General features: G+C 41.0%; 1 protein-coding gene across 4 annotated transcripts in view; it reads right to left on the bottom strand.

Moving 5' to 3' along the window:
- The window catches only part of plxnd1 (plexin D1), a 104,115-nt gene that overhangs the window by 46,389 nt on the left and 31,941 nt on the right, over positions 1-25,785 (bottom strand). For all 4 annotated transcript variants that reach the window (XM_008414045.3, XM_017305700.2, XM_008414048.3 and 1 more), the window contains exons 8-14: positions 23,578-23,677; positions 22,183-22,281; positions 18,893-18,982; positions 17,153-17,261; positions 15,029-15,186; positions 9,609-9,754; positions 342-447 (exon numbers count right to left, since the gene is read on the bottom strand). In XM_008414045.3, coding sequence (XP_008412267.1) covers positions 342-447; positions 9,609-9,754; positions 15,029-15,186; positions 17,153-17,261; positions 18,893-18,982; positions 22,183-22,281; positions 23,578-23,677 — 808 coding nt within the window. The remainder of the gene's footprint in view (positions 1-341; positions 448-9,608; positions 9,755-15,028; positions 15,187-17,152; positions 17,262-18,892; positions 18,983-22,182; positions 22,282-23,577; positions 23,678-25,785) is intronic.

Below are 25,785 nucleotides of genomic sequence, written 5' to 3'. Positions count from 1 at the left end.
ATTTCCACAGCAGTGGCCCGGTTTACCTCAGCCACTGATAAATTGAGAGTAAAAGGGGCATTCCAGGAGTCTCAATATTTGTTTTTGTTGGCAGAAAAAAAAAAAAAAAGCTACATGACAATTACTTTTAGCTTCAGCTCAGATGGACGTTTGAAGATTCCCACACACCAACATTCCTCTGAACCATAAAACACATCTGTTAACACTCAGCTGACACTCTTGGGAAGGCCTTCCCAGTGGGGAGCGAAGCAAAAGAGCATGCAGGAAGAATGCGGAGGAAGACCCAGACAGAAGGGAGAGCAAAAGCCCAGCAGGAGAGCCGGATGCTGGAGAACGCTCACCAAGTAGGCGAAGCTTTCCTTTGACGTCCCCGTCCCGCTCTGATCCACGTCCACGCGGACAGAATCTGTCCTGTCATGTAGGGACCTCCCGGTACGACACACGAACCTGAGGACGGAGCATCACAGCGAGAGATCAGTTAATAAAAACACAATCTGGATAATACAATACAGCATCCAATTTTGATTTAATAAGGACTTTAATCAAGCCAAATTGTGTGCGAGGGAAATCTGATTGTGACGGCTAAACAAAGACATAATATATCTCGGAGAATGGTTCTTATGAGCTAATTCATCAGTCCCTGTTGCATTTACATATGGAATCCAATAACGCCTCGAAGGTATCAGATATGAGCAGATGTAAAGTTCAAAGCCCCCCCTGACCAAATGCGTCTAACCACAAAGGAGATTAGGGGGCTGCCGAGGCTTGTTCTCCAGCCTCCTGGCTGTGATTAAACCCTCTGCCACCACTGCACGCTCTGCAGGGACGACTCGTATTAATGACACAGTGGAGAATGGAGGCACGGGGACCCTCTGCTCTGGGACCTCGGAGGGATAAATGTACCAGGGGCGGGATATAACCTTTATTCCCTCCAATGATCCCCTCCAGGTTGACAGCTTGTTGGTTTATTCAGTCTGGTACCTGCTGCTGCAGAGGTTAGAAACTCTCAGCCAGTGATCTGAACACTGGCAGACATCACTGGGAATTTGCAGAAGTATTCACACCTTCAGGACTTTTTGTTACATTTTGTCACCTCATAACGACAAAGTGGGATTTTACATAGACCCCCTAAAACTAGTGTATAATTGTAAGAAGCCTGATCTGATTGAGTTTGCACAGAAGAATGAGGTAAAAATATGATTGTAAGGAGATTAGAGTAAAATGAAGCAGATCGGGTATTTTTATAGATACCCGAGTAAAAGCAGCTCAATACAAATGTCTTTTTAGATATGTGAAAATTTTGAAAACCATGTGGCATTTTCCTTCCATTGCACAATTAATTATGTGTTTGTGTATGACTACCTACCAGATAAAGTGCAGTTAAAACTGAGCTATGAATACTTTTGCAAGACACTGCATGTAAGCGGAGGAGCCGCGTTTCAAATAGACAAACCTGGTTTGGATGTACAATAAGATTAGGCAGAGATTCATTCAAGCAGTTGTGGCTAAAACTAGAAAGAAATTTGCACTCGCGTGTGTTTTTAAATATGCAATTCAAACTGAAACGTGCTTTGTGTTGACTGTATCTAAGACCGAGCGACTGCAGCGTCTAATGAGCCCATTTTAAAGTGTGAATTTTGCTCCTGTGCCTGAGTAGCTGTTGAAAATACTCTAAAATAACCGGCAGTAGCTGCAGACCCTGCTGAGGCCTGCTCATTAATAACAAGAGCATCAGGTAAAGAATGTCATTACCCTCAAATTAAACTCCTGCCATCACCTGGCACGAGGGCGCTCTTTGAGAAAAATGCATCATTTCACAGGCTCTAATTTGGAGAAGAATGGAAAGGGACAAATATAATGAAACATGAGTAATCTCAGGTTCAAGCCTAGGGGAAATAAGAGACGTGGAAGCCTGAATCAGCCTGAGCATGCACAGTTTTTGCAGACTCAAGGGTTATCAAAACAGTACGTCGTATTATTAAACATCTGCTGCTGAAAACTAATGCAGAAGACTATGTGGTGCATAAAAGAAACTGGTAAAAATAATTATTATTTAAAGAGTGTAAGCAAAGCTTTTTCAGCAGGTGATTGCCGCAGTGGAGGCACCCAGCTGCATCTTAACCCGACCCGGGTGAGACGTTCACCAAGGTATTGACAGTATCGCTCCATACCAAAGTGCATCAAATACCCTGATTTATTTGATGTTTGTATTCTGCAATGTCATAAAACATGAGATGTTTCTGCTCTCCATTCTACAATGCTGGAGATCAAATGACCAGCCAAAATACCAGGCACATGAAACCGACGATTTTCACTTTCTCAAGGGAGAATGAAATGACCACCACTAAAGTGAACTGCTGAAAAGAATATGATGGGTTTCTGTTTAGTTTGAGGCCGCTACTGTTGCTTTTGTTGTAACTAAAACCCAAAATTACACAAGACTGAGCAATTTCCCGCATGTAGATCCTGTGCTGTAACACAACCACAGTCTAACAGTCCCTTGCTCAAGCGTTTAAAGTGTTGAACTATTTCATATCTTATGAAGCAAAACCACAGACTTTGTTGTATTTTGTGTGACAGATCAGCACGGAGGAGTACACAGAAGGAAAGTGATCCATGGTGTTCTAACTAGTCCAGGAACTTTGAACATTTAAACTGCTGTTTGCTAAGCCATCAATTTAAGCCAATTCGATTCAGGTGTGTGCGTAGAGAGGACCAATCTAATGCAATATGTTCCGATTTAACCTGTTCAATTGTAGTTCAGGCTGTGTTTGAGGTTGTTTTCCTCCTGCAAGGTGAACATCTATCGAGGCTTTTGCAGAATCTGAGAGATCATATTTTACAATGGCCCTGCATTTACCTACATGTCTCTCCACATTAGTTTGGAGCAGCTTCTATGGTTGGTGTTCCACCACACATAACATTTTGCATGTAGGCTATACAATGCAGTATTTTCCAATCTGAGCAGATTACCTTCTTCCACATGTTTCCTATGTCTCCCAAGGCGTGAGGCAAACCTCAAACAGGAGTTCTGGCTTCCTTTCAGTAATGGCTTTCTTGTATACAATCCTTCATAAAGCCTAAATTTGATGAGTGCGCCATTATCAGCCGTCTTGTCGATAAATCCTGTCACCTGAGCCTTGGCTCTCTGCAGAACCACCAGAATTGGAAGAGCTGCTTCTAATGCTTTCTTCACCAGACCTGTAAGTTCAGCTGTCTCGGCAGGTTTGTGGTTGTACCTTCTTCTTTCCGTTTCGGCATGATAGAGTGAACAGTTGTATGTAAGATGGTGGATTTTATTTGGGATTTCCAAGTTTGCTGAATTACACGCATACCACATTCGTCAGATTTGCATTTGCAAACAATGCCCAAGCCATGCATAATTTCCCTTCCACTTTACAGTACATGTAGTATTTTCTTAAATAAAACACATCATGTTCTGCAGCTGTAACATAAAACACAGAAACGTTTACAAGGCAGGTTTATCTTTCTGAGGTTTTCTAAAAGATTGCATCCCAAACACACACAAACAATAACAAATTCAGAGTCTTGGTGGGTGTATTTCTCTGTGATTGCATGCTGATACAGAGCTGTCCCAGTCAAAAGGACATGCTGTCTCCCAGCAGGAGCAAACAGAGCCAGACTGACCCCCGCTCCACATTTCGATGCCGCCACACTGCAGAGGTATTATGGCTGTCAAAGGGCAATATTTGGGCAAGTACTGAAGTGTCTCCTATCATTTCCCCTGAGCGGCTGATGAGGCTCATCAACAATCAGCTGTGTGCGTGTGCATGTGTGTGTCTGACGCGAGTGTTGTCGGAGTCTTGCCAAACGGACAGGGCGAGGGCCACTTAGTGCTCTAATGAAATTGATAGGAAGGGCGGTGTGAAGAATTTGCGACAGATATCAAGAGATGCACTTCAAGTAAATGAGCTGCGCCCAGGCTGACATTGCCATTAATTAACATGTCAACACAGAGTGAGAGGAGAGGAGTTCCTCCAGAGCTGCACACTTTTCTTTTCAGCACACAGATGTGAACTTTGGCCTTTTCCAGCACACAATTCGGGCACCTGTCTCAGCAGCTTTGGTAAATGGGGTCACATGCGTAGGTGCTGCGCTTGTATGCTGATGAGTGTGGGAGTCTGCGAGAGCCATTTTGAACTTGAAAGCTCACAAATGAGGGTAATTAAAAAGAAAACTGTTTAAAACTTTCAGGAGAGAGGCACCAGCAGAATCCGTACATTTTCCATACACCCGTAATCTTGCTTATAGGGTTGCAAGGAGGGTTATTAGTAAGATTTAGACGTAGTTGAAATCATATTTATTCACGTACACTATATAAAAAATACACCTTTTACCTTTTTCTCACCGATATCAAATCAGACTAAACATTCCCTGTTTTTTGCTGTAATTTTAGCCCATTCAGGTTGCCTTGTAACTTTCTTGCAAGACAGAGTTTGTGGGACGGACACCCTGTCCAAAAGACCAACAGTTTTGTCATTTAGTCATTTTGTAACTAATATGGTTTTATGCTTAGGGCCACTCTCGATTTGACAGAGTCATTTGTGCAAAAGCTTTAACTGTCGAGCTTCTATCTTGAGATGTTGCTTCAATTTTTCAACTTAATGTCCTTTCCTCGTGATGCTATCTATGTTATGAAGTTCACCAGTCCCTCCCACAGCAGAGCACCCGTACAACATGATGCGGCCAAAACTGCAATTCACACTGAGGATGATGTTCTCAGGCTTGTAAGTGTCTCCATTTCCTCTAATGTAATGATGGTTATTATGGAAAAAGAAACATTTCAATATAAGTTTTATTAGACTACTGGACACATCTCCTAAAAACTAATGTCTTTGTGAAAATTTGAAAACTGCAATCCAGCGTTTTATGTCGCTTTTTAGTGGCCTTTCATTAGTATAGGAGTGGCTTCACTGTGAGAAATCACACACCGTTACCATATTTATAAAGTCTTGCTTTGGTACTCAAGTTGATTCACACATTTTGCTGTAAGACACATTCATCTTTTCATCACAGTTGGACATTCCCAAGATGTTTATACTTGTATATAACTGTTTAAACGGATGAATGTGGCACCTTCAGGCATTTGGGTATTGATGGATTAGACTTCTGGAGGGCCAATTCTCTCCCACAAGACATCTTGCGTGTGATTTTTCCCATGATGTCACACTAGGAAACGATGTGTTTAAGCTTCAACTTGAGTGTTGTGAAATTAACTAATCAGAAACTTAAATAGCCATGAAATCATCATCATCTGGTTCGCAAAATTGTTTAAGGTTACAATCTTAATCTATATTTTGAATCTCAATTTGAATTGAGTCAACAATTTAATATCTCTCTAATTGTTCTAGCAAACAGAAATAATTTTGCTAATCCTAACTGAGCAAAAACACATAAGTCAGATTTAATCTCATATAACATCTGGTTTCAACTCTTTCATTTTATGCTTAAATTACCAGCTGTTAGATGTAGAAGCCGAGATTAAAATATTCCAGTTTAAGTGATAAGATAAGATCAAAGTTGATCAGCCACTGGATGTAGCAACAACAAGGTGTGCTCATGCATGTGTGTGTAAGTCAAAAGTGCTGACGGTGTCAGATGCACTAACATGTTGTGATTTGTCAGTGCGTCTTAAAGCAGACAGAATGTTGCTCCTCTGCCACAGCAGCCAGGCTCGGGAACCAATGAGAAATGAAGACGGGAGATTTGATCATCCCCGGAGTGAAACGTGAATTCTTTTTTTCTTTTTTGACTGTTTAGGGAAGAGGAGGGGTGCGGATGTGTCAGGCTTTTGGAGTGACAGGTGAGACCTGCAGGTCACCCTGGAACTGGTTTTAAAACAATGATTGGCTTCACTGGAGCACGACCAGATAAACACTTCTATTCAAGGAACATTACAGATACTGAATAGAAGTTTTGGATGTAATTTTGGAGTTACTGAGCTCTTTTTCGCCAGTGTCAAAGCAGGGTCCTGCTGTCTCCATGGTGACAGTGCGATGGTCCCCGAGCCACGAGGGGATAGCGGCGGAGTCATTTAAATTGAGAGATGTGCTGCATAATAATATTTGTGAAAATTAGCCTTGTGAATACATAAAAACTAAAACACCAATAGATGGCTGAGACTCTTCTTTTGAGACCAGAACAACGCAGATATTATGTGAGGAGATAGCAAGCTAAGCTATTTGCATGTGTTTTCCCTCCTTTTTTTCAATTCTTTCAATAAAAGCTTATGAGTCACTAACTGAAAATAACCACTGACAATTTTTCTTCACGTCAAAAGAAAAGAAAAAATATTCATTTTAGATATATCTATTGTTATTTTAATGGAGGGCAGAGGATTTAGGGCCAAGAACTGCATGTCTGATTGGAAGGTCTAATAACTTTACAAATAAAATTGTCTCTATTTGGCTTTGTTGCTGATAACACCTAACATATCTATTACTTTACAAAAACACATACAGTATACTTTAGGAACGTATCAGTACGATCAAAAAGTGAAGAACTTGTTGTCAGGTGAGTTTGCTGGCCGTTCAAGTATGGTCATTAAAGGAGGGATTGGTAATTCTGGCAGTTTTAAATGGGAAGTCCTGCTGGAAAATCTCCATAAAGTTTGTCAGGAGAGGTCAAAGCGATCTGAAATGGCTGTGCTGAATGTGAACTTCAGTGAAAAACAGTGAAGCAGTGTAATATCTGAACCTCATTTAATCTCACACTTTGGAAACTTCACTCAGGACCTTAAGCAGGATGGATTGTGAGGCTCTCCACTCTTCCTCCAGACTGCAGTACCATGTTTTCCTCATGAAGTGCAAAACTTCCTTTATCTGAAAAGAGGACTTTGAACCACTTGTTCTTTTTCTCCTTAAGTAAGACATTTCTGATGTTATCTCAGGTTTAGGAGTTGTTTTAGCATGTCTTGCTTATTTTTCCTTCCACTCAATTTTCCTTCAAAATGGCTAGAGACATCTGTGGAAAATTTCATGTCATTGAAGCATCTCTTTGTCGTTAGAGTTGCTATGCTTACAGTCCTTGGGCAAGACTGAGCTAACTGTCTCTCTCGGTGCAAGCCAGGGCTTTTCTATTTAGTTGCAACAGGGAGACCAAATGTTTAAGAAAATTGTGCAGCACACAAATAGAGCACTAATAGAGTTTGAAAAGCTTGATTGCATTTGGCGGTTGCTTTCAGTATATGGGCAAAAGCTAATGTACAAAGTGAAATCAACAATTTCCACCCCGATGAAGAGATAACAAAGCATATTTAGTCACAACACTGTCGAAACTTGATCCCCAAAGCATGACTGGACATGCTGATGAATCATTCAATGAGTAAAAAGCCAGTATGAAACTCTGAGAAGACATTTCAGGAGGCAGTAAAATGAAAAACACCTGGTTCTGCCTGTACCTACTCTTGGCAACGCTTGTGCATCAGTTTATTATACCTATGATTGTTTTGGATAATAAATCAAAACGGTTCAACTGTAATTCAGACTGCAAAGCCACAACTCGAAGTGCCAGTTACTCAAGTCTATGAGCTTTCTTTGGATATACTTCACGAGAATGATTGTGCACTTAAAATGAGACAGTTCATATGCACACACAAGATACCATATAAGGACGCCATGATGCAACATGTTCGGGGCTCCAATCGAGACATTTCTGAATGATCTTTGATGGGGAAGCTGACTGTAATCTAAGTGTTTGCGTGGCTGACAGGGGGAAAGGTTATACCCATTCCAACAACACAAGAATCTAAGAAATGCTAAAAAAAAAAAAACTAAACTAAAATATATATTGTAAGCTTAGGAAACTTCATGCACATTGATTAACTTGGTCTCACAGTGAAATGTTACAGATACAGACTAAGAAAAGGAAGACTGAGTACTGCAAACTTCTCTAGAGCTATCGATATATTAAACGTATGGTAATAATGGCAATAATGTTAAGACCTTGTATTATTTATGTCATATAGTGTGCATGTCTGTGCTATAAGAAATGCAATTACTCAACTCAGTATTACTCAATCTGACTAGGGTCCGTATTGAGGAAAGAAATCATCTCAATAGGGACATTTCTAACATCATAGTTATGATATTAGACTTATGTCAGAAGACGTTTTTGTTGTGTTTGGAAATCAAAATGAAAAATTTGACAGATGTTCCTGACATTAGTGAGTTAGAATACCAGCTAGTTGTCCTCAGCATGCAACTGAGCACGCACCATTTATGACATCATGTTTCTTCTCAAGCTGCAATAACGATGTAGCTTTAATGATCAACATAAAAGTATTCGGTCATTGAGCAATAAAACCACATATGGTCTTAGTAACAGTTCTCTAGGTCCAACACATCTATTTTATTGAACCCAGTAACAATATATATGTGAGAAAAGAAAAAAAAATAACTTGATGGGGAAAAACGTTACATATTTTATCACTAGATGCACAAGTCAGACATAAAGAAATCAATTTTCACAAAATCATCTCTGATTTGTGATCAGCAAGTCAAATTATTTATTTGACTTAAAAAGTTTGTTTTGCATGCATGCAAAATAGGAGAAAATTAGGAATAGCATATTAATCAGCTTATCAAGTAATTAGCCAGCAGTTCTTTTATTTTCCATCGGAAAACTACTGACTCCATCAATGAATTGTCAGTAAATTTAGTCTATTTTTGTGTTTTAATCCTTGAAAAAAAATCTTCCGAAGGGTCTGACGTCACAGACAACTGGAAATCCGTATCCGCCAGTAAAAGCCTAATCGGTGCATCTCCAGTTTTTATGTATTCTTCTTTCTCCTCAGTAATACATGTCAATAACCAAGAATTGTGGAGGATTTGCACTGAGCAGGTCTGGTAAGCTCTCCCCTCAGCCTCATGTTTTTATTTATATGTCTGAGAAAATTCCCACAGTTGCCTTTGAAGCCACATAAAACTATGTTTCCCCAACACATAGCCAACATTTCCCCCCAGAAGACGTGGAAACATGGGATATGGAGTCCGGTTCACCTTCAAAAACCACTCTAAGCCCTAAATTGGAGGTATTTAGACAGTTTCAGGGGTTCTGAAAATGTTTTTGAAGCTTTCTTTATGTTTTCCCAGCCGATAAGGCATTCCAGAGCAGGGAGCTTGGTTCCTGTTTTCAGTCAGAGTTGGCAGCTCCAACTGAACTGCCTGAGTTAAGGCACAACATGCTCCCATCTGAGGTGTTCGCTTCAGGATTTCTTTCAGTAACAAATCTTTAGATTCTCCATTTAGTTTTTTTTTGTATCTCTCTCTTCTTTCTGTCCATCCGATTGCTCACCTGCCTCAACACATGTTGGGTTACCATGGCAACAGGTAATTGGCACCTGTCATCACAAGTCCCGGCTGCGACATTGCTGCATATTTTAACGGGTCTTTAAATAAAAATCTTGCGAGGATTTTTCTCAGCCCCCCCCACCTCCTCCTTTTTTTCCCCCACCACCCTCGACGGCATGGATAACGAAATAAGTACGAGGTGCGAGAAGTCAGCAGAAAACACTCAAGCCACAAAAACACCAGTGCAAAACACGCGACTTTGTGACTCATTAAGGAAGTTTCTGTTTGAATACTCACTCGACAGAGACAGTGTAGCGCTCGGGCAGCAGATCACAGGGAACGTCTCCTATAAAGATGTTCACTCCTGCTGGCCTTCGTCCCAGGTTCCTGCCCTGTACCGTCAGCAGTGTGCCTCCTTCAACAGGACCCCTCAGGGGGGAGATCTGACAAAGACAGAGTGAGGCAATGAACACACACACACACACACACATAAAAAAGAAGAAAAAAAACAAAACAGAGAAGGTTCTGTAATAAGCACAATAAATTAGAGCTCATAAGAAGATTACTGCCCTAAAATCACTCAAATAAGGATGGGTGATAATTGAGGCGACAGAGAATTAGCAGGGGCCATGCGTGGAGATGTGGAGCGTGTCACGAACAGAGATGGGGATTCAATCGAACAGACACACGGTTTAGCTATATGGGCGCGCACCGCAGACTCTTAACAGAGCCTGTCTGAGACTCTTCAGTCTCTAATCCTCTACAGCACATGCAAATAAAGAGCAGGCTAAGAGCCCCCTTCACATCCCACGAGAGACAGACAGAGTGGGAAAGTGAGGGCTGGAGAGGCGAGGTGTAGAGCACAGCAGAAAGGTGGATGAGTGGGGAGGCAATTTAGAGAACCGAGTGTCGAGAGGAGACTGAATGCTGATGATGGTGGTGAGAGAGCAAAGCCTCAACAGGGGAATTAATGCGCAGCGCTTTTTCCCCTTTCATCTGTTTTCCTGTGTCTGCTCCGTCAAATTCCTTAGTCCTATTTCAGCTGTTGTTCTGAGGCGTGCTCTCACGCGTCATTTCAGCCCCTGCCTCTGCTTCCTTCATTTTCCATTTGGAAAACCATGGGGAGGGAACAAAGGAGAGGAAACGATCGCCTCCTCAGTTACTGGGTGAAACAACCTTAAAGATAGCATCTCTGAGACCAAGACAGAAGAAATCCACTATGGTCTCGCCGGTGTAGCAAGGCTGCGCTTCGGCAGCGCTTCTCAGAATAACCTCCAGGCCGACGCGAGGTCACCATGACCCCCTTCTTGGTGTTATTAGCCTGGCTCCACTGCTAAGGGAAACTGTGCTGAAAAGTGAAAAACAACACTTGTGTTTGGTCTGGGTGAGAGGACAAGGTTTGCCTTTACATTCAGACACCCACCAGGAGCTCACAAGAACACCGGGACAGATGAATAAACTCTATTTTTCCCAGCAAAAAGGAAGGGAGGTTAAAAATAGCAAGGATGAACTTCTTTAAAGTCTGAGTAAAAATAAACTGTAGAAGTGAATGTTCAATGCCTTGAAAAGTGTAAATTCCCCACGTTTTGCAGAGTGATGGAGCAACACTAAGTACTGCAATAGAAGCAGCTTGGAAGGGAGGTGCTAATTAAATGTTTTTGGGTAAGATTTTACCAGCCTTATGTATCAAACAAATTTTTCCTTATTCTTTGAAAAATGCTCCAAGTTCTGTCAAATTGGTTGGAGAGCATCTGTGGACAATGCTTTAAGTCTTGAAACAAATTCTCAATTGAATTTCGGTCTGGACTTTGACTGGACCATTGCATCATATGGAAATCGTGCTATATCCTGAGCTGTTCAATAGTAGCTCTAGGTTCATGTTTAGGGTCGTTATCCTCCACCCTACGTTTTTTTCCACGTACCGCAGCTCCATCCATCTTTCATCAACTTTGACCGGCTTCTTTGTCTCAACTGAAGAAAGGCATTGCCTCAGCATGATGCTTCCACTACTAACTTTAGAAGTATTGATAGTATTTCAGGGTGATGTGCAGCATTAGTTTTCTACCCCAAATGGTGTTTTGCATGTGGACAAAAAAGGTCAGAATTTCTTCAACATGTGTGCTGTGTTTCTTGGTCTTACTGATATTTGACCTTTTATTCACTGATGTCTTTTAGCAAATCTCCAAGCTTCACAGAGCACCTACATTTAAACTAAGATTAATGAATAAGTCATTATTTGGTCACTCCAGAAGGCCTTTGGTGAGGTGAAGTGATTGCAGTGTTGAGCACATTTCCACTAATGCACTTATAGCAAAGCTAATATTTTGTTTGGCACCTTTGCTAACTCTGAAAACGTTTAATGTGCTCACATTCTCTTTTTTCACACACACTGAAGAACAAAATCTAAATGTAAGTACAATATGTAAGGGCATTATAGAACAAGTAAAAAAGTATTTGAGGGTTGTAGTCTTGCTGATATAATTTGAACTGAAGTTAGCACTTTAGCATTAGCTTCCATGAAATGTTATGTCGGTGTCGCGCTTTAGTGTTAGCAGAGCTAATATTTATGTGTTTCAGGGGCGACTGAATAGAAAATGCATGTTGCACTTCTCAGAATGTACACATGCTAAAATCTTTTACTTGTAATTTTGCACCATTTTATATTCGGCTACATTGAAAATTTTGATGACAAATGTGAAAAAGTAATTAGGGGTAGCATAATATGTGGTTCCTCAGGAAGTTATTCTGATGTTTATGAGATGCCTTAAAGTTTTTGCAGATGTGGGACAACGCTGTGCTTACTTACTCAGATGACAAAAGATATAACTCCCTTTTCATACACATATACGCAGCACATTAATAAATCGGCAACCGCGGCTGCACAAGCTCTCGAGCATTTCAGACAAAAGACAGAAAAGCAGCTATTTATTATCAGAACGCATCTCGGAGCACCCAGTGTGCCTGTGTGGTGCCTTTGGGAATTAACATTAACATCAGCCTGCTCTGCTATTCATTTACACCTCTTACGGGTCTGCGAGTCTTGATTTACAGCGCAAACTCTGCCAGGCCTCCAGAGAGATTGCAGGGTGGGGGTTTGTGTCTGCAAAAGCTCCCAGACCCAATTCCTGAGCGATTAAACACCTATGAACAGTAAATTATACCTCAGTCGAACATGCTCTATAAGCAGAGTACAAACATTTAATCTGTCTTGAACAAGTATTCAAAATCAAACATTCTGTCATGTTCAAACCACAAACCTCAATGTATTTATTATTAAAGTTTCATGTGGTGCTTTACTTTGAAACCCTTAAATAAAATCCACTGCACGCAATTACGTTCAAAAGTCAATAATTAGTCTATCGATGCATAATTTAAGAATATCCTAATCTTTGAAAAATCTCAGAGCGTAATCTAAGAGAGCTGGGGCTTAGGTGGGAGAATCAAAACTTTTTAAATTAATTATCTCCACAATCCTGTCCTTCATAGAAGAGTGGCAAGAAGAAAGCTCTTGTTGAAGGAAAAAATGTTAAGAAGTACCATCAGCAGTTTGACACAAACCATGTCTGAGACAGCAAACACATGGAACAGGGTAATCTGATCAGATCAGATGAGACTAGGACTGAATGTTTTGACCCTTACACTGCACATTACCATGAAAACACCATCGCCACTGACAATCCGACAATCTCTCTGGAGGCCTGGCAGAGTTTGCGCTGTAATGTAACATGGTGGTGTCAGCATCATGCTATGGACATTGTTTGGCTTGGAAAAGCACCTCACTCTTTTTAGATTTGAATGAAAACATATGGTATTTTCTTTTCATTTATGAGCTTCACTTTGTGTCAGTCCAAGCTAACATTACAACATTTAAGGGTTGCAACGTCGCAAAACTTGAGCAAGCTTTAGGGGTCTAAACTTTTCCATCACACTATACTGCATCCAACCTGCCTTGAAACATATGCTTTCCTTTTGTTTATTTTGTCAGTTGCCGCCATAGCTTTCATCCTCTTCCTGTCAGTCCAGTTCCTCTGCATCACTCTAATCAAGGAGGACACAAAGACAAAACAGGAAAAAAGCTCCTCGCTGTAAATGTAACGCTCTCCACCCTTTTCTCTGTTCAAGCCTTTCCACATCCTCTTTCCTCTATGAGCCAGGTCCTTCTGTTCTTTTTTTCTTTACATGTGGTGGGTAAACCATGTTGTCAGTTCCTGTTTTGGATGCCAAAGTGTGTTTTCTTTTAGCGATGAACTGGCCTACACATAACATGGGAACAAAGAGCCCAGGGAGATAATAAATATCTCCTTTTGTCCGACACCGGCGCATGAAACAGAAAGTATTTTTCATAATTAGGCAGTAGGTGGAAAACTTTAGCGAATAATGAAGTCCTCCATTTTAATATTGATATTTTGGCACCTGTATCTCGTGACAGAGATTGCATGTGACACAGGAGAGTGAAGACAAACATGTTTCATTACCATAGCCACAGCACGATTGTATAACAAAGAGCTGCTGCTGTCTGATTGTGTGTGTGTGTGTGCGTGCGTGTGCGTGTGTGTGTGTGTGTGTGTGTTGAGGGAGATGGGATCTGGTTTCAGTAAGTTGAAGTACTTGGGCTTTAACCCCTGCGGATTCTCTGAGAAAACACGGCTGCCAAAGCATTGCATCACACACCCGAGTGAACCACAGCCCCACAATCCTCTCTCCTGCGAGAACCAATGCATGTGTGTGCGGGTGTGTGCAAGAGAGCCGTGCAACAATAGCCTACCCACACACACACATATCTCTGCCCAGCTAACTTCAGTCGCGTAAGAAGTCCATATGAGTTAGGCTCTCAAAGAGCATCCTGTTAGTCACAGTATGCTGACAGCTACAAAGAATGAAGGATAATCATGAATGCTTCAATATGGCCAGTTTGTGTGACAGATTGTGGGCTTATGTGTGTGTATACGTGAAGGAGTTTGGTGTGTGTGTGTGTGTATTTGGCTGCTTTGTTCTGCTTTGCTTATTCTCCTGGGCTGACCAGGTTTTATCTACAGGAAGTTCGGGCCGACTGGCTCTCATGTGAGCCGTGCTTCCCATGACCGCCTACCGTGGCTGCGCCGATATAAGCTGCAGAAAACAGACTTCAGGGATGAGACTGAAAGCGCTTCCACTACAGTTAGGCAAACAAATAAATATGATCACCCGTCTGAGCAGCAAAGAAGCGTTTGAGGGAGGGCACCCTTTTAGGGATGACGATGACACAACCGCAATCAGATCTGTGTTAGATAAACGGCCCTTAATTCCGTTTTTTTTTTACCAGAGTGGTTTTGCTCCCGTTATGGTTCAACGTCAAAAAAAATACCTCTCATGGGAGCTTATTCTAGCTTCTGTGGTTTCTTTCACATGAAGGCTTTTACACTTACAGCTCCCAATCCGCACAGATTAAACACACACATGTTGATGTTTTAAAGGGAGGTAGGTGTTCCCATGTCCTCTTGATGAATCACAGATCCTCTCCGCTGTGTCCCGTGTGGGCTGTGGCTGAGTGAGTGTTGGTGTTGTTGCAGAATGAACTGCTTTATTAGGAATCGGTCCAAACAGGCCCTCAGCAGCTGACACTGGACATAAAGAACCATGTGAGTGACCTCATGATTCAGCGAAACGAAAGTGAGGCTGGAGGCCACAGGGAAACGGAGGAAGAGGAGAAGGCTGAATGTTGAATGCAAGGATTCTACCTTGTGGATCTCAGGAGCAGGACACACATTCCTGTCTGGCTGGCAGTCGTCCCTCGGCCTGCAGCTGCTTTCACACCATCCACAGAGGTGTCCCTGATCCTCACGGCCCCAGCACTGGGAGCAGTCTGAACTGCCCGCTCCACAGTTGTACACCTCCACTAGAGGGAGACGGGAGGGAGGAGGGGAGAGACAGAGACCGGAAGACATTATTCAGACAGTCGTATGAAAATTATTTTCAGTGTCTTTGTCTAGATAAGGGGTGCCAAACTCATTTTCGTCTTGAGTCATATGAAGTTCATGAATGTCCTCATGAGTTTGATATGGTCCATGGTTGTGGCAGAAATAGATTGATAAAATATTTAAAAATATTAATAACCAGATGTCTCTCCATTCAGTAAATGCATCTTCTCACATTGATGTAATTTAGCAGTATACATATAAAAACTAATTTGATTTGATAAAATATTTAAGCACACAAATGTTTTAAGGTGCTTTTCATGGGGCACTCTAGAGACAAAAGGGCCCCATAAAAAAAGTTACGGCGTGCCAGATATGGCCCTCAGGCCTCGAGTTTGTCACATGTGGTCAGCATCAGTAACAATAATAATTTAAAAAAAAAATTCTGGAAAATAATAAAACAAAATCTGAAAAGTGTGGACAACCCTAAACATGCAGCCAGAGCTACAATGTCCCCACCAAATCTCACTTGTGTGTCGGAATGGCTCACTCAAAGTCCTGACCGAAATCTAACTAAAAATTAGAGGTGAGACCAGAAAATTGATGGTAACAGACTCTCTTTGAAAAGCATTGTCATTCTCAAACGCATCTACTGGAAAAAAATGTCTACAAAGTACTTTCTCGGCGACAATAACGCACAGATGGGTGCAAGCGGCTCCGTAAGCTAATTTGTGGAAATTGCAAACATTAGAACAGTAGTCTAAACTATTTTTAGGCTCATCATGTTCTACAAAAGGCAGCGCCCAGTGTAATTAAATGTTGCTGCTGATGCTTTGTCTCATTTCATGCATGACCTATATTTGCAATATATTTAGCATGCAATCAATCTGAGTCTTTTCAGGCTGCTGCATTGGTACTTTTACAGAAATAAATAATTGGAGTACTTGTCCCCCCACCCCCTGCCTGAAGAAGCATCTGTTTGCTGTGTTGGTCCTTGAATGGTCAGCTGAAGGTACACTGTTAGAAACATTTTTCTCCACAGCTTACTTGAACCATATGGGCTGCGTGCTCTAAATAAGCAGAATAAACATTTGGAGGGTGATATATTTATGGCTATAAAAATAAACCAGGAAAAAAAAAAAAAAACCCGGAGAGGATGAGAACAAAGCCAGGGAAAACAGATGATTATGTTCGTGTTCCAAAGTGCCTCCTAGCAAGACGTCCCATTTGTATTACCGCATGCACATCTGCACGACTGTGTGCATATTAGGCCGCACGCATCTGTACGTATGTGATAAAGTGTGTGTCATTTTAAAATGTGATGACTTTGCACGCTGCGACGAGGTGCCTGTTAAGCAGAATGTCTGGCAGTGGGCCAGGGCTGTTGCTCGCATGGACTGCGAACGTCACATCTGGGACTGGGACAAGCAAACAACTGGCTTGGAGCGGCTCCGCGAGACAATATGCCAAGTTCAACAACGCAAGCCACCTCTCATCATTTCGCTGTTGTCATGGAGCTCAAACTATATTTGCGACAATAGGTTTGGACATTGCTTCTAAGAGGCAATGATAACACCTTCAATTGCAGCTCCCCCATGTTCTGTAATTATTATGTGTAATTAGGCGTTAGCAGAATATAGCATTATGGTAAATTACTGGTTGTTTGGCAAATTATGTGTTGGAATACACAAACTGCTATCATTACAAGTGAAAGGCAGTCTGACACGGTCTATCCCTGTAAGTATTTCTTTATTTTTCAACAGGGTCAATCAAATCCACCCGACTCGTCGAGAATGCATTCTCTGAGCATCGGTGTCATGGTTTTTTTTTGTGTGTGTGTTTTTTTTCCCTTTAAAGTACGGAAGAGGAGACGGATCTCAGCATAGCATCGGGCTGTGTTTTTCATTCTTTTTGCATGTCTGTCTAATCACAGGTTTTACGTCTTACCTTTCATGGGCTGAGGGCTGTCAAGGAATATATCCTCCCTCTGACTGCTGAAGTATCCTGCTCTCCTGAGGCTGAGGTGGTAAATCTGACTCCTCTGATTGGTGAACAACTAAATGAGCAAAGAGGAAGGTAATATCAGAAAAAACATTGTGTGCTTGGACTCTGTGTTATATCCATTGTGCTTTTTCTTACTGTTGCCCCACATACAGCAGGAGCCACATTTATTGGCACCACTAAATCCACCTAAAAGCCTTTTTAGATGGATCCATCTAAAAGCCCTTTTAGATGGATTTAGTGCACCGGGAATGGAGCATTGCAGTGCATAATGTCACACTGGATATTTTTAATGAATCAAATCGTTAATTTGGTTACAATTTATTCAATTGGGTGGGGTAAATTCATGTTAGAAAATAATGATTTCTTTAATGAAACAACTGATTTAAAGTTAACAAAATTTATGTAAATTAAGTTTTCACGTTATTTATAACTTTTCAGGTTGTTCAGAGTTTCTACGCTGCAAAAAGTGGTTCCAAGATGTTATTCATCTTGGAACCACAAAACAATCTACTAATTTTACTGTTGCCCCAAGAGTAACATCTTGGGGTCAAGACTCAGTAAGAGCTATTAGATGCTGTCTATGAGAAAATCAATATTTGAGAGTCATGCTGTAAAAACAGTTTCTGTTGTAGTGCAACAAACATAAACATGGATTTTTTTAATATATGCTGCAAGAATTGTGAGTTTTTTTAATTAGAACAGACTAATATTCACTTTCATCAACAGATACTTTAGGTATGATTAGAGTGAAACAGTGGATGAATATTTGAAAAAACTCTTCATGTCCATTTTTTAGTACAGTAGAGAACTAATAATGCTGTGGACCTATTTTTCTTCCAAAGTCTCTGGGAACCTTGTTAGAGTTCATAAAATCATGAACTCTTTGAAATACCAGTTGCCAAGTCTCAATAATAACCATTAAATGCAATCTGTAGACCAACTGGTTATTTGAGAGGCATGCAAGAGAAAGGTTTTCTGTCATATCATCTCCAAACTTGAGGAAATAGCTAAAGTCAACTGAGATCTGAATTGGAGTTTAGTAAAATAAAATATCTGGAAAAGTCACAAATACTAACTGTGAATTATGGTGGAGAATATGTGATGCTTATCCAAAGACCCTGAGATTCCTTTAGGCAGGTAGTGGGAACAGTAGTAATGAGCTAACAGTGGAGCTGACTTTTTGTTTAGCGCTTTATCGTTTTAGCACTGCCTTCTAATGATGTTGGTTAGGGTTAGTGCAATTCATTTTTATTTAGCATTGCCCACCACTACCTACTAGAATGCCTTACCAGTTAACGTTTTCAAAAACCAGAAGATTTTAAATAAAAATCTGATGCCCTGTACTGGAAAATTGAAGATAATCTTGTTACCAACAATTCGTTAAAATTAGTTTTTTTTTTAAATTGATAAGTGTGCACAAATTTCAGGTTGGATTTTTATTTTATTTTTTTAAGATCTTTTAGTGTAATATGCTTCTGTAATTACTCATCGTTTCCAGGCTTGCCAATAAATGTGGTCAGCGTTGTGATAATGGGTCTCTTGTTAACTCATAAACAAAGGAAAGTTATTATTAAAAACAGCTGACAAACAAGCTTTAAACATAACAAGAGTGAGCTCAGTAAAGCAGTGGATGAAACAAATTGCCTCACTGGTTATTTCTGGAAGGTTATTGTCCGAACTTACCGTCACCCCACTGCACTTGACAGTTGAGTTGTCCAGCCATATGGCCTCATAGCGCCGTCCTATTCCAAAGTCACACTCAAGCTTCTCCGTCTGTTAAGCAAGACACTTACTTTAAACAATATGGAGTATTTAGAAAACAACGGCCAAGAAAAATGTGATACTATGTGGCTCTCCAGATTTTTTAAAAAAAAGATTAAACAAATGCACAGAATCTTAATTTCTGGCAACAATCATCAACCCTGAGAAGGCACCAGGAAAATGAAAATAAAATTAATCCCATATTAACTGAGCTTGCCAGAAAAAGACTTTCAGATTTCATATTCATAAACATCTGGACTCCCACACCTCGGCAGCTCATCTGGGAGTCAGAATAATGAGTGTGAATTTATTTCTCCACAAAATAAGTGCCTTGAGTTCTCCGGAGCGGGGATATCTGAGACCATGGAGAAGCAGAGACAGGTAAGAGCAGCAGACGATAAGTGCTTAAAGTGGAAGAAGTCATTTGTCTGTGAATCCGGCCGGCTTAAATGGGTCTACTTTGATCGGCCTCTCCAGGACGCTGCTATTTCACGGCGCTTTCTGACACCGGAGACGGCTAATATTTATGGCAGCTGCACGGTTCTCCGTTTTCTGTGCTACTGTGAAAATTTCTCTGAGAGTCAGTCAAAGATGGGATGTAAAAGATGAGAAACTTGTTCTGAATTATTATTTTTTTCTCTGTGGTGAAAGCGTGGGAATTCAAAAGAAAGATCCCGGGAGGATCCGAGCACCGGATAAATTTGATTGGCAGCACATTTCCTGCTCTGCTGACTTGTCCGAGATGAAGACATTGATCAAACAATGTCAGTCTGTATAAACTTTCATAATGAAAAGTAGCACGAACAGCTATCCTGAAGAAGTCTGTGTGTGACTCAATGTCTGTCACCATAGCAACACGCCAGAAAGACAACGTGAGAGGCCAGCCGGGGTTAAGAGTGTGACCGGCCACGCCTGGCAACCAGTCAGCACTGGCATTTTGAGCAGATCTCGGAGTTGTGTCCTCATCCTCGTTGGTGCAGCGTCAGCTTCTGAAGCCCCTCGGTGCAGATTAACTGCATGAATGGGAGTTTTAACCAGTGATCTGAAAGGACTGCCTGAATGAAAATGAACAAGAGCAAAATTAAGCTCCTGCTCCAAGTGTTGCTGCCTTGGGCTGAATGCACACGCCGTACAGTGTGCTGACAAAGACACAACTCATCATGGTTGGATACCGCAGGGTGAGCGTGCTAAAACAGGCGAGGAACTCTTCATCCCGTACAGTGATTCTCAAAAGTCAGATCATGGATTTCCCGCAAATAGTGTGACATTTATCCTGTGCAATTCCAGTGAAAAGACAAATCTGTTGGAGGGAATGATGTCAAAACAAAAAGTCCCGGTTGCTAAGCGTGCAAACACTGCTTTCTTTATTAAGGCAATATCTGCATTCAGTCTCATGTGGTAGAATTCTGTCAGCATCTTAGCTTGAAAATATTTGATCAGGCAATGCGGACACCTGTTGTCCACATATAATTCAGGTGAAAACTTCTGTCAGAGTTTTGCTTTTTTGTCTGAAAATACTTTTTTTTTTGCATTTGTGGCCAGTTTGGTTTCAGCAGACCAAAACAAAATCTCTGTCATGGCTTTAAGAGATTTGACCTAGGACTAGGATATGGGTACATGATAGCAAGAACCATGTATTTGGGAATATTTTCTGAATACTGTGATTATAATTTGCTCACATTTTTCTTGCTCTTTCTTTCTTCACAATGTGACTTTTAGCATTTTAGACAGTAAAAAAAATAAACATCCATTGTGGGCGTCAAGAACAGGAACAGTCCGTCCAATAGGCTAAATGTTATTGACAGATGTTGCTTGCATGACACATGAAATACAATATTCTTTTAGATATTGCATCCAAGAAGTCCTTTGTGATTGTGATATTGCACAAGTAGGTACATCTGCAGGTAGATATAATCTGGAAGATTCATTTGAATGAAAATGCAGCTGTCTTTTAAAGTTATGACTTATTTCAAACATATGGATAATCCACAACATTGCAATCACATGTTAAACACAACCTGCTAGTTGCAGCTTCTCTATTCACCAATATTGGATGAAGCTTGTTGTTATTATTTATTTGGAATTATTTGTTACTTCCTTTACTGTGACGTGACATATATAAACTGCAGTGTTTCTTTTTTGTACCCTTCTCCTGACTGATATCTTTGTACGATGACATAATTTCGGTAACTAATAGATGCAAATGAGCCATGATAAAAAAATCCTTCAAGGAAAATGAACATTGTTGAGCATGTGAACTCAAGAAACTACCGTACTTTCCGCACTATAAGGCACACCTTCAATGAATGGCCTATTTTAAAACTTTTTTCATATATAGGGCGCATAGAATAGACACTTCAGTTTGGGTTGCCAATTTGTTCCGTACTCTATTATTACACATCCACATCTGTAAAGAAGTGGTCCCGAGTACTTTATATAGTAGTCTGCCCCAGTCATTGTTTCACTCACGGTGTTGGTGTTGCGATATTGTGCCCAACTGCTTTCTGGGTAACACAGACCAACCGACACGCTGCCGCCGCAGCCTCTGTCTCTCTTCCTCAGCCCTATCCCCCCCCCTCCCCCCCCGGGCTTTAAATGTATTATCAAACTTTATTAACAAACCAGCATTCTGACAACTATCCCAGCATGCACCGTGCACTTCTTCTACGGGGAAAATGAAGTCGGCGGCTGCTTACCGTAGTTGCTAGACCTGTTGTGGCTCAATATTGGTCCATATTTAAGGTGCACCGGATTATAAGGCGCACTGTCGGCTTTTGAGGAAATTGAAGGTTTTTAGGTGCGCCTTATAGTGTGGAAAATACGGTAAATAAAAACATTTTAGTTTGGGATTGTGTACATTGTGTGCAACCACATCATTAGTTTTTTAATACTTTTCTCTTTGATTGATTTGCTTTTTGATTGAACGTTACAGGATACAATCAAATTTTATGCTGAAAAAGTCAAATTTTTATATTTTTTATGTCATAGTAAGCAGACATTGCAATGGTTGAGAGTCAATGTATTCTCAACAAGTAGAACACCCAGACTGGTTTCAGTCATCCATTGACCCCAATCCCAGAGCGAAAACATTCATCTGTTTTAGCCCAGCTTGAAGCAAAGACATCATATGCTTCTCTTTTCTTCCAATCACATTCACCACATGCGGTTTCTGGAGACAGCCCAGCTCAGAGACTGGAGGACATCTGACGTACCCCTTGGATGTTGCTCAGGTTCATGGTGAAGTCTTGGGCCATTCCTGAAGGTGATGGAGGAACCTCAGAGGGAATCAGACTGGGACAGGAAGCAACGCTCTGCAGTGGGAGATGGGGGATTTCAGAGGAGGAAGGAAGTGACATACAGGAGTTAAAGAAAACAATGGCTTCCTCTGCACCCTCTTCCATACATTCACCACCCAAAAATACCTGTCCTGTTTATCTGGACAAGCAGGAAATGAGAGGGTGAAGTCTCCCTTTGAGGGAAACAACAATGGCTTCAAATAGGGAGATGGTGAAGGATTAGAAAAACAGACCCACCGGACGCTGTGAAGCCCCGAGCAGAGCAGGAAACGGCAGCCTACTTCCCGATGACCTCATGACTCATATTATAAAAATCTTATTTTACGTTTAAACAGAAACTATAATTTAAATACATAAAGCAGCTTAAAAAAAGCACCATTCTTTCATGCTAATCTAATGGAGATTTACTCCATTTACTTTACAGATGCAATCGTGCTTCTATTACTCTGACTGTGTAAAACTCACGAGATATAAAACTAATCATTAAACACTCAAATAAAAGGCTTAAGGAAAACACCAGTAGACCTGTGACTGACCAGAGGAGCGAGAGCCGTGTCCTCCCCCTCCCATGTGACCCGATAATAAAAGAGTGTGAGCGGAGAGGGAAAATCTGCGGGGCCACACAGGCCATGGGATTTGGCTCAGCAGTAAAACTCTAAAGTCGACACAAATAGTTTGATAGCCGACTTAATCTTGATGTTGTCAGGAAAGCGTCCAAAGACGGCTGGTAATAGTTTCCAATGAGGCTGGGCTTGTTATGGATAACTTTCCTTTTTTGCGCTCGTATCTTGTTACTCTGTTTGATATGCTTTTTTTTTGTTGTTGATTTAGAGCACTTCTTGCACTTACATGGTTTATATTACTAAATATATATCTATAAAATTTATGCGTATGGGCTCCTACTCAAAAATATATAAAAGCAGGTCCGTACAGACGTTAAGGCGCATTGAATATACTCTTTCACTCATTCACAAATATCTGGCAGAGAGTGAAACGTTAGAGCAGGTCATAGGAGCTTTAAAATACCACATTATCCTGTTATGAGTCTGTAAAAGCAGAACCTCTTGAGATTTTATAGCTGGTTTCACCATTTCTGCACACTGTAGTTGAGACACTGACACTGTAACCTCACGATGATTCACCACATGGCTGCTCTTGCCTAACCAGTCTGGACTCACATTATAAAAAGAAAACTTTTCTTTTTTACTGCCGAGTCTGGATTGTGTCGGAGGTTTGGGCTTGTAGGATACTGATATCATGAACTCCTCCTGGGATCTGTCTGGTTGATAGATTGGAGGGAGAATTACTCACTTCAAGCAGATTTGGCTTCGATTCATCTTTGCTTGAGAGGCATTGGTGGTGCTCTTGGTCCCAGTAGCACTTCCACCTTGTGCTCAGGCAGCTCATGCACCTGAAAAACAAAGATAGACACAGAAGTATTCAAATCATATTACTATACCTCAAACTACACAGCCTGACCAAAAAAATAATAATGTTCCCATGCAGTAAGCAAAGTTAAAGGTGGTGTAAACAAACATTAAAGTGGGATTTTCTCTTTGGCGACGAAGTTTTCTTTGACCAGGTATCTTTTATTAGGATTTTTTTGTAATAAATTTAGCTGAAGAAAAGCAAGTCTCATGGTGGGGAGGGTGTGTTCAGTTTGACGTACCGTATTTTCCGGACTATAGAGCCACCTCACTATAAGCCGCACCCACAAAGTTTTTTTTTAAAACTGAAAACATACATATATATATATATATATATATATATACGCCAAACCATGGATTTGTTCACGCCGCGCTTACGTGCATCTGTACTGCCAAATCGATAGCCTTCGACTTAAAAGCGGCATCATATGAACTTCTTCATGTTGTTTCCATGATGAGGAGGTATGAGTTTGAAAACATTTCTCCGTCGTGCCTGCTGCTAGCATGTGCTTGTTCTATATGAAAATTAGCACTTTCTTCTTTGATTTCCAATTTTGACTTCCAATAATTCACTTCCTGCTAAAGAGCCCCCTGGCGGTTGAATAAAAATCTTCAGAAAAGCAGCACCAGGCTATAAGCCACATGGTTCAAAGCGTGGGAAAAAAAGTAGCAGCTTATCGTCTGAAAAATACGTAAATATTTTCCTCTGACCCACATGCATTCTGAACATGTTCAATGTGTCAAATTAGGTGGCGATACTCTATTTCAGATTATTTACTGAACAGTGCTCCATCAGGTTATTGTAATAATGTTTTACTTTACCCTGCTTCAAACTCTACCCCTATTTCATGGATGTTTATTTAGGGTTTACGAGAAAAGAAAGATACTTACAAAGACGCGGTGCATTACTCATATACTCATTTCCAAAAATGAATAACATTTCCTTTTACGTTTTAATCATGCATGGCTTTGTTTTGTATATATAATGCCAACATGATGTATTACAACATGCATTGTGTATTTTCTAACATACTGCAACAGAAATCAAAAACAGAGGGGAAATATTCCATCTGGTTTGTTTTCACCCCCATATCATGTCCCTGTGATCGTCCCCATGTAAAAGTTGAGCATGAAGCCCGCTCTGACTCATTTTGGAGTGCAAAACAAATGGGGAGGCTGAACTGATTACAGGCATCAAAGTGAAGCTTTAATAAAAGGAAGTAATGATTAGTCACAGTGGCAGACACGCTCATTCCACGGTCGCAGCTCAGCCGGCGGAGAGGTCAGGGTGGGCCAACTCGGCTGAGATCAGACTCTCTCGCTGCTAAATGATGATGCATGAGAACGCATGCCGTCTCATGTGTTTAAATTTCTGTGAAATCAGGCTCGGGTTTTACGGTGCCGACATGTAGCGGCTTTACCGAGAACATTTCCTAGATCATGCTCGCAGGCTCAGCTGATGTGTGCACAGCGAGCACGAAGGCTGGAAAAGCGGTTGAGATGATTAAAAAAAAGAAAAAGGTTTCTTCATGTATTGACATTTTTCATGACAAAGCGTTGTATTTTTTTCAGTGAAATTTCTCGTTTTGAAGGATCACTTCAAAAATCAGCCCTGAATGAGTCAGAGATTCGGCTTTAATATACAATACTGCAAAATCCACTGCAAAGATGGATGGAGGAATTGACAGACAGGTGGACAAATGGATGGACGGATGATAAATGGATGGATGGATGGATGGATGGATGGATGGATGGATGGATGGATGGATAAAAAATTTTTCAAATTCTGGAAATGTGAAATTGTTTCCATCCTCCAGGCCTGGAAAACATCTAAATCAACTCCTTTCTCCGTCATTCTGAGTTGTAACAAACAGAACGTTTGTAGATAAGGGCCAACAATGTGGCTTCCAGATAGACCACCTAAACATACCGGCACTCTGTAGACGTGTGTGCGTGCGTGCGCGTGCGTACTTGCATGCGTGTATGGAGTCTGCATCTTTGAGTAGCCTCTGGGTAGAGACAGATGTCCCACACTAGGAAAGATGGTGCCTCCAATGATAGCAACACTCTGAGGGGGTCTCTAGATTAGACG

Source organism: Poecilia reticulata, chromosome 7, assembly GCF_904066995.2.
Source record: "Poecilia reticulata chromosome 7, P_reticulata-male-v2, whole genome shotgun sequence".
In the NCBI taxonomy this organism is placed as follows: domain Eukaryota; kingdom Metazoa; phylum Chordata; class Actinopteri; order Cyprinodontiformes; family Poeciliidae; genus Poecilia; species Poecilia reticulata.
Note: the sequence above shows the minus strand (reverse complement) of the source record. Positions and strands in the feature narration are given on the sequence as shown.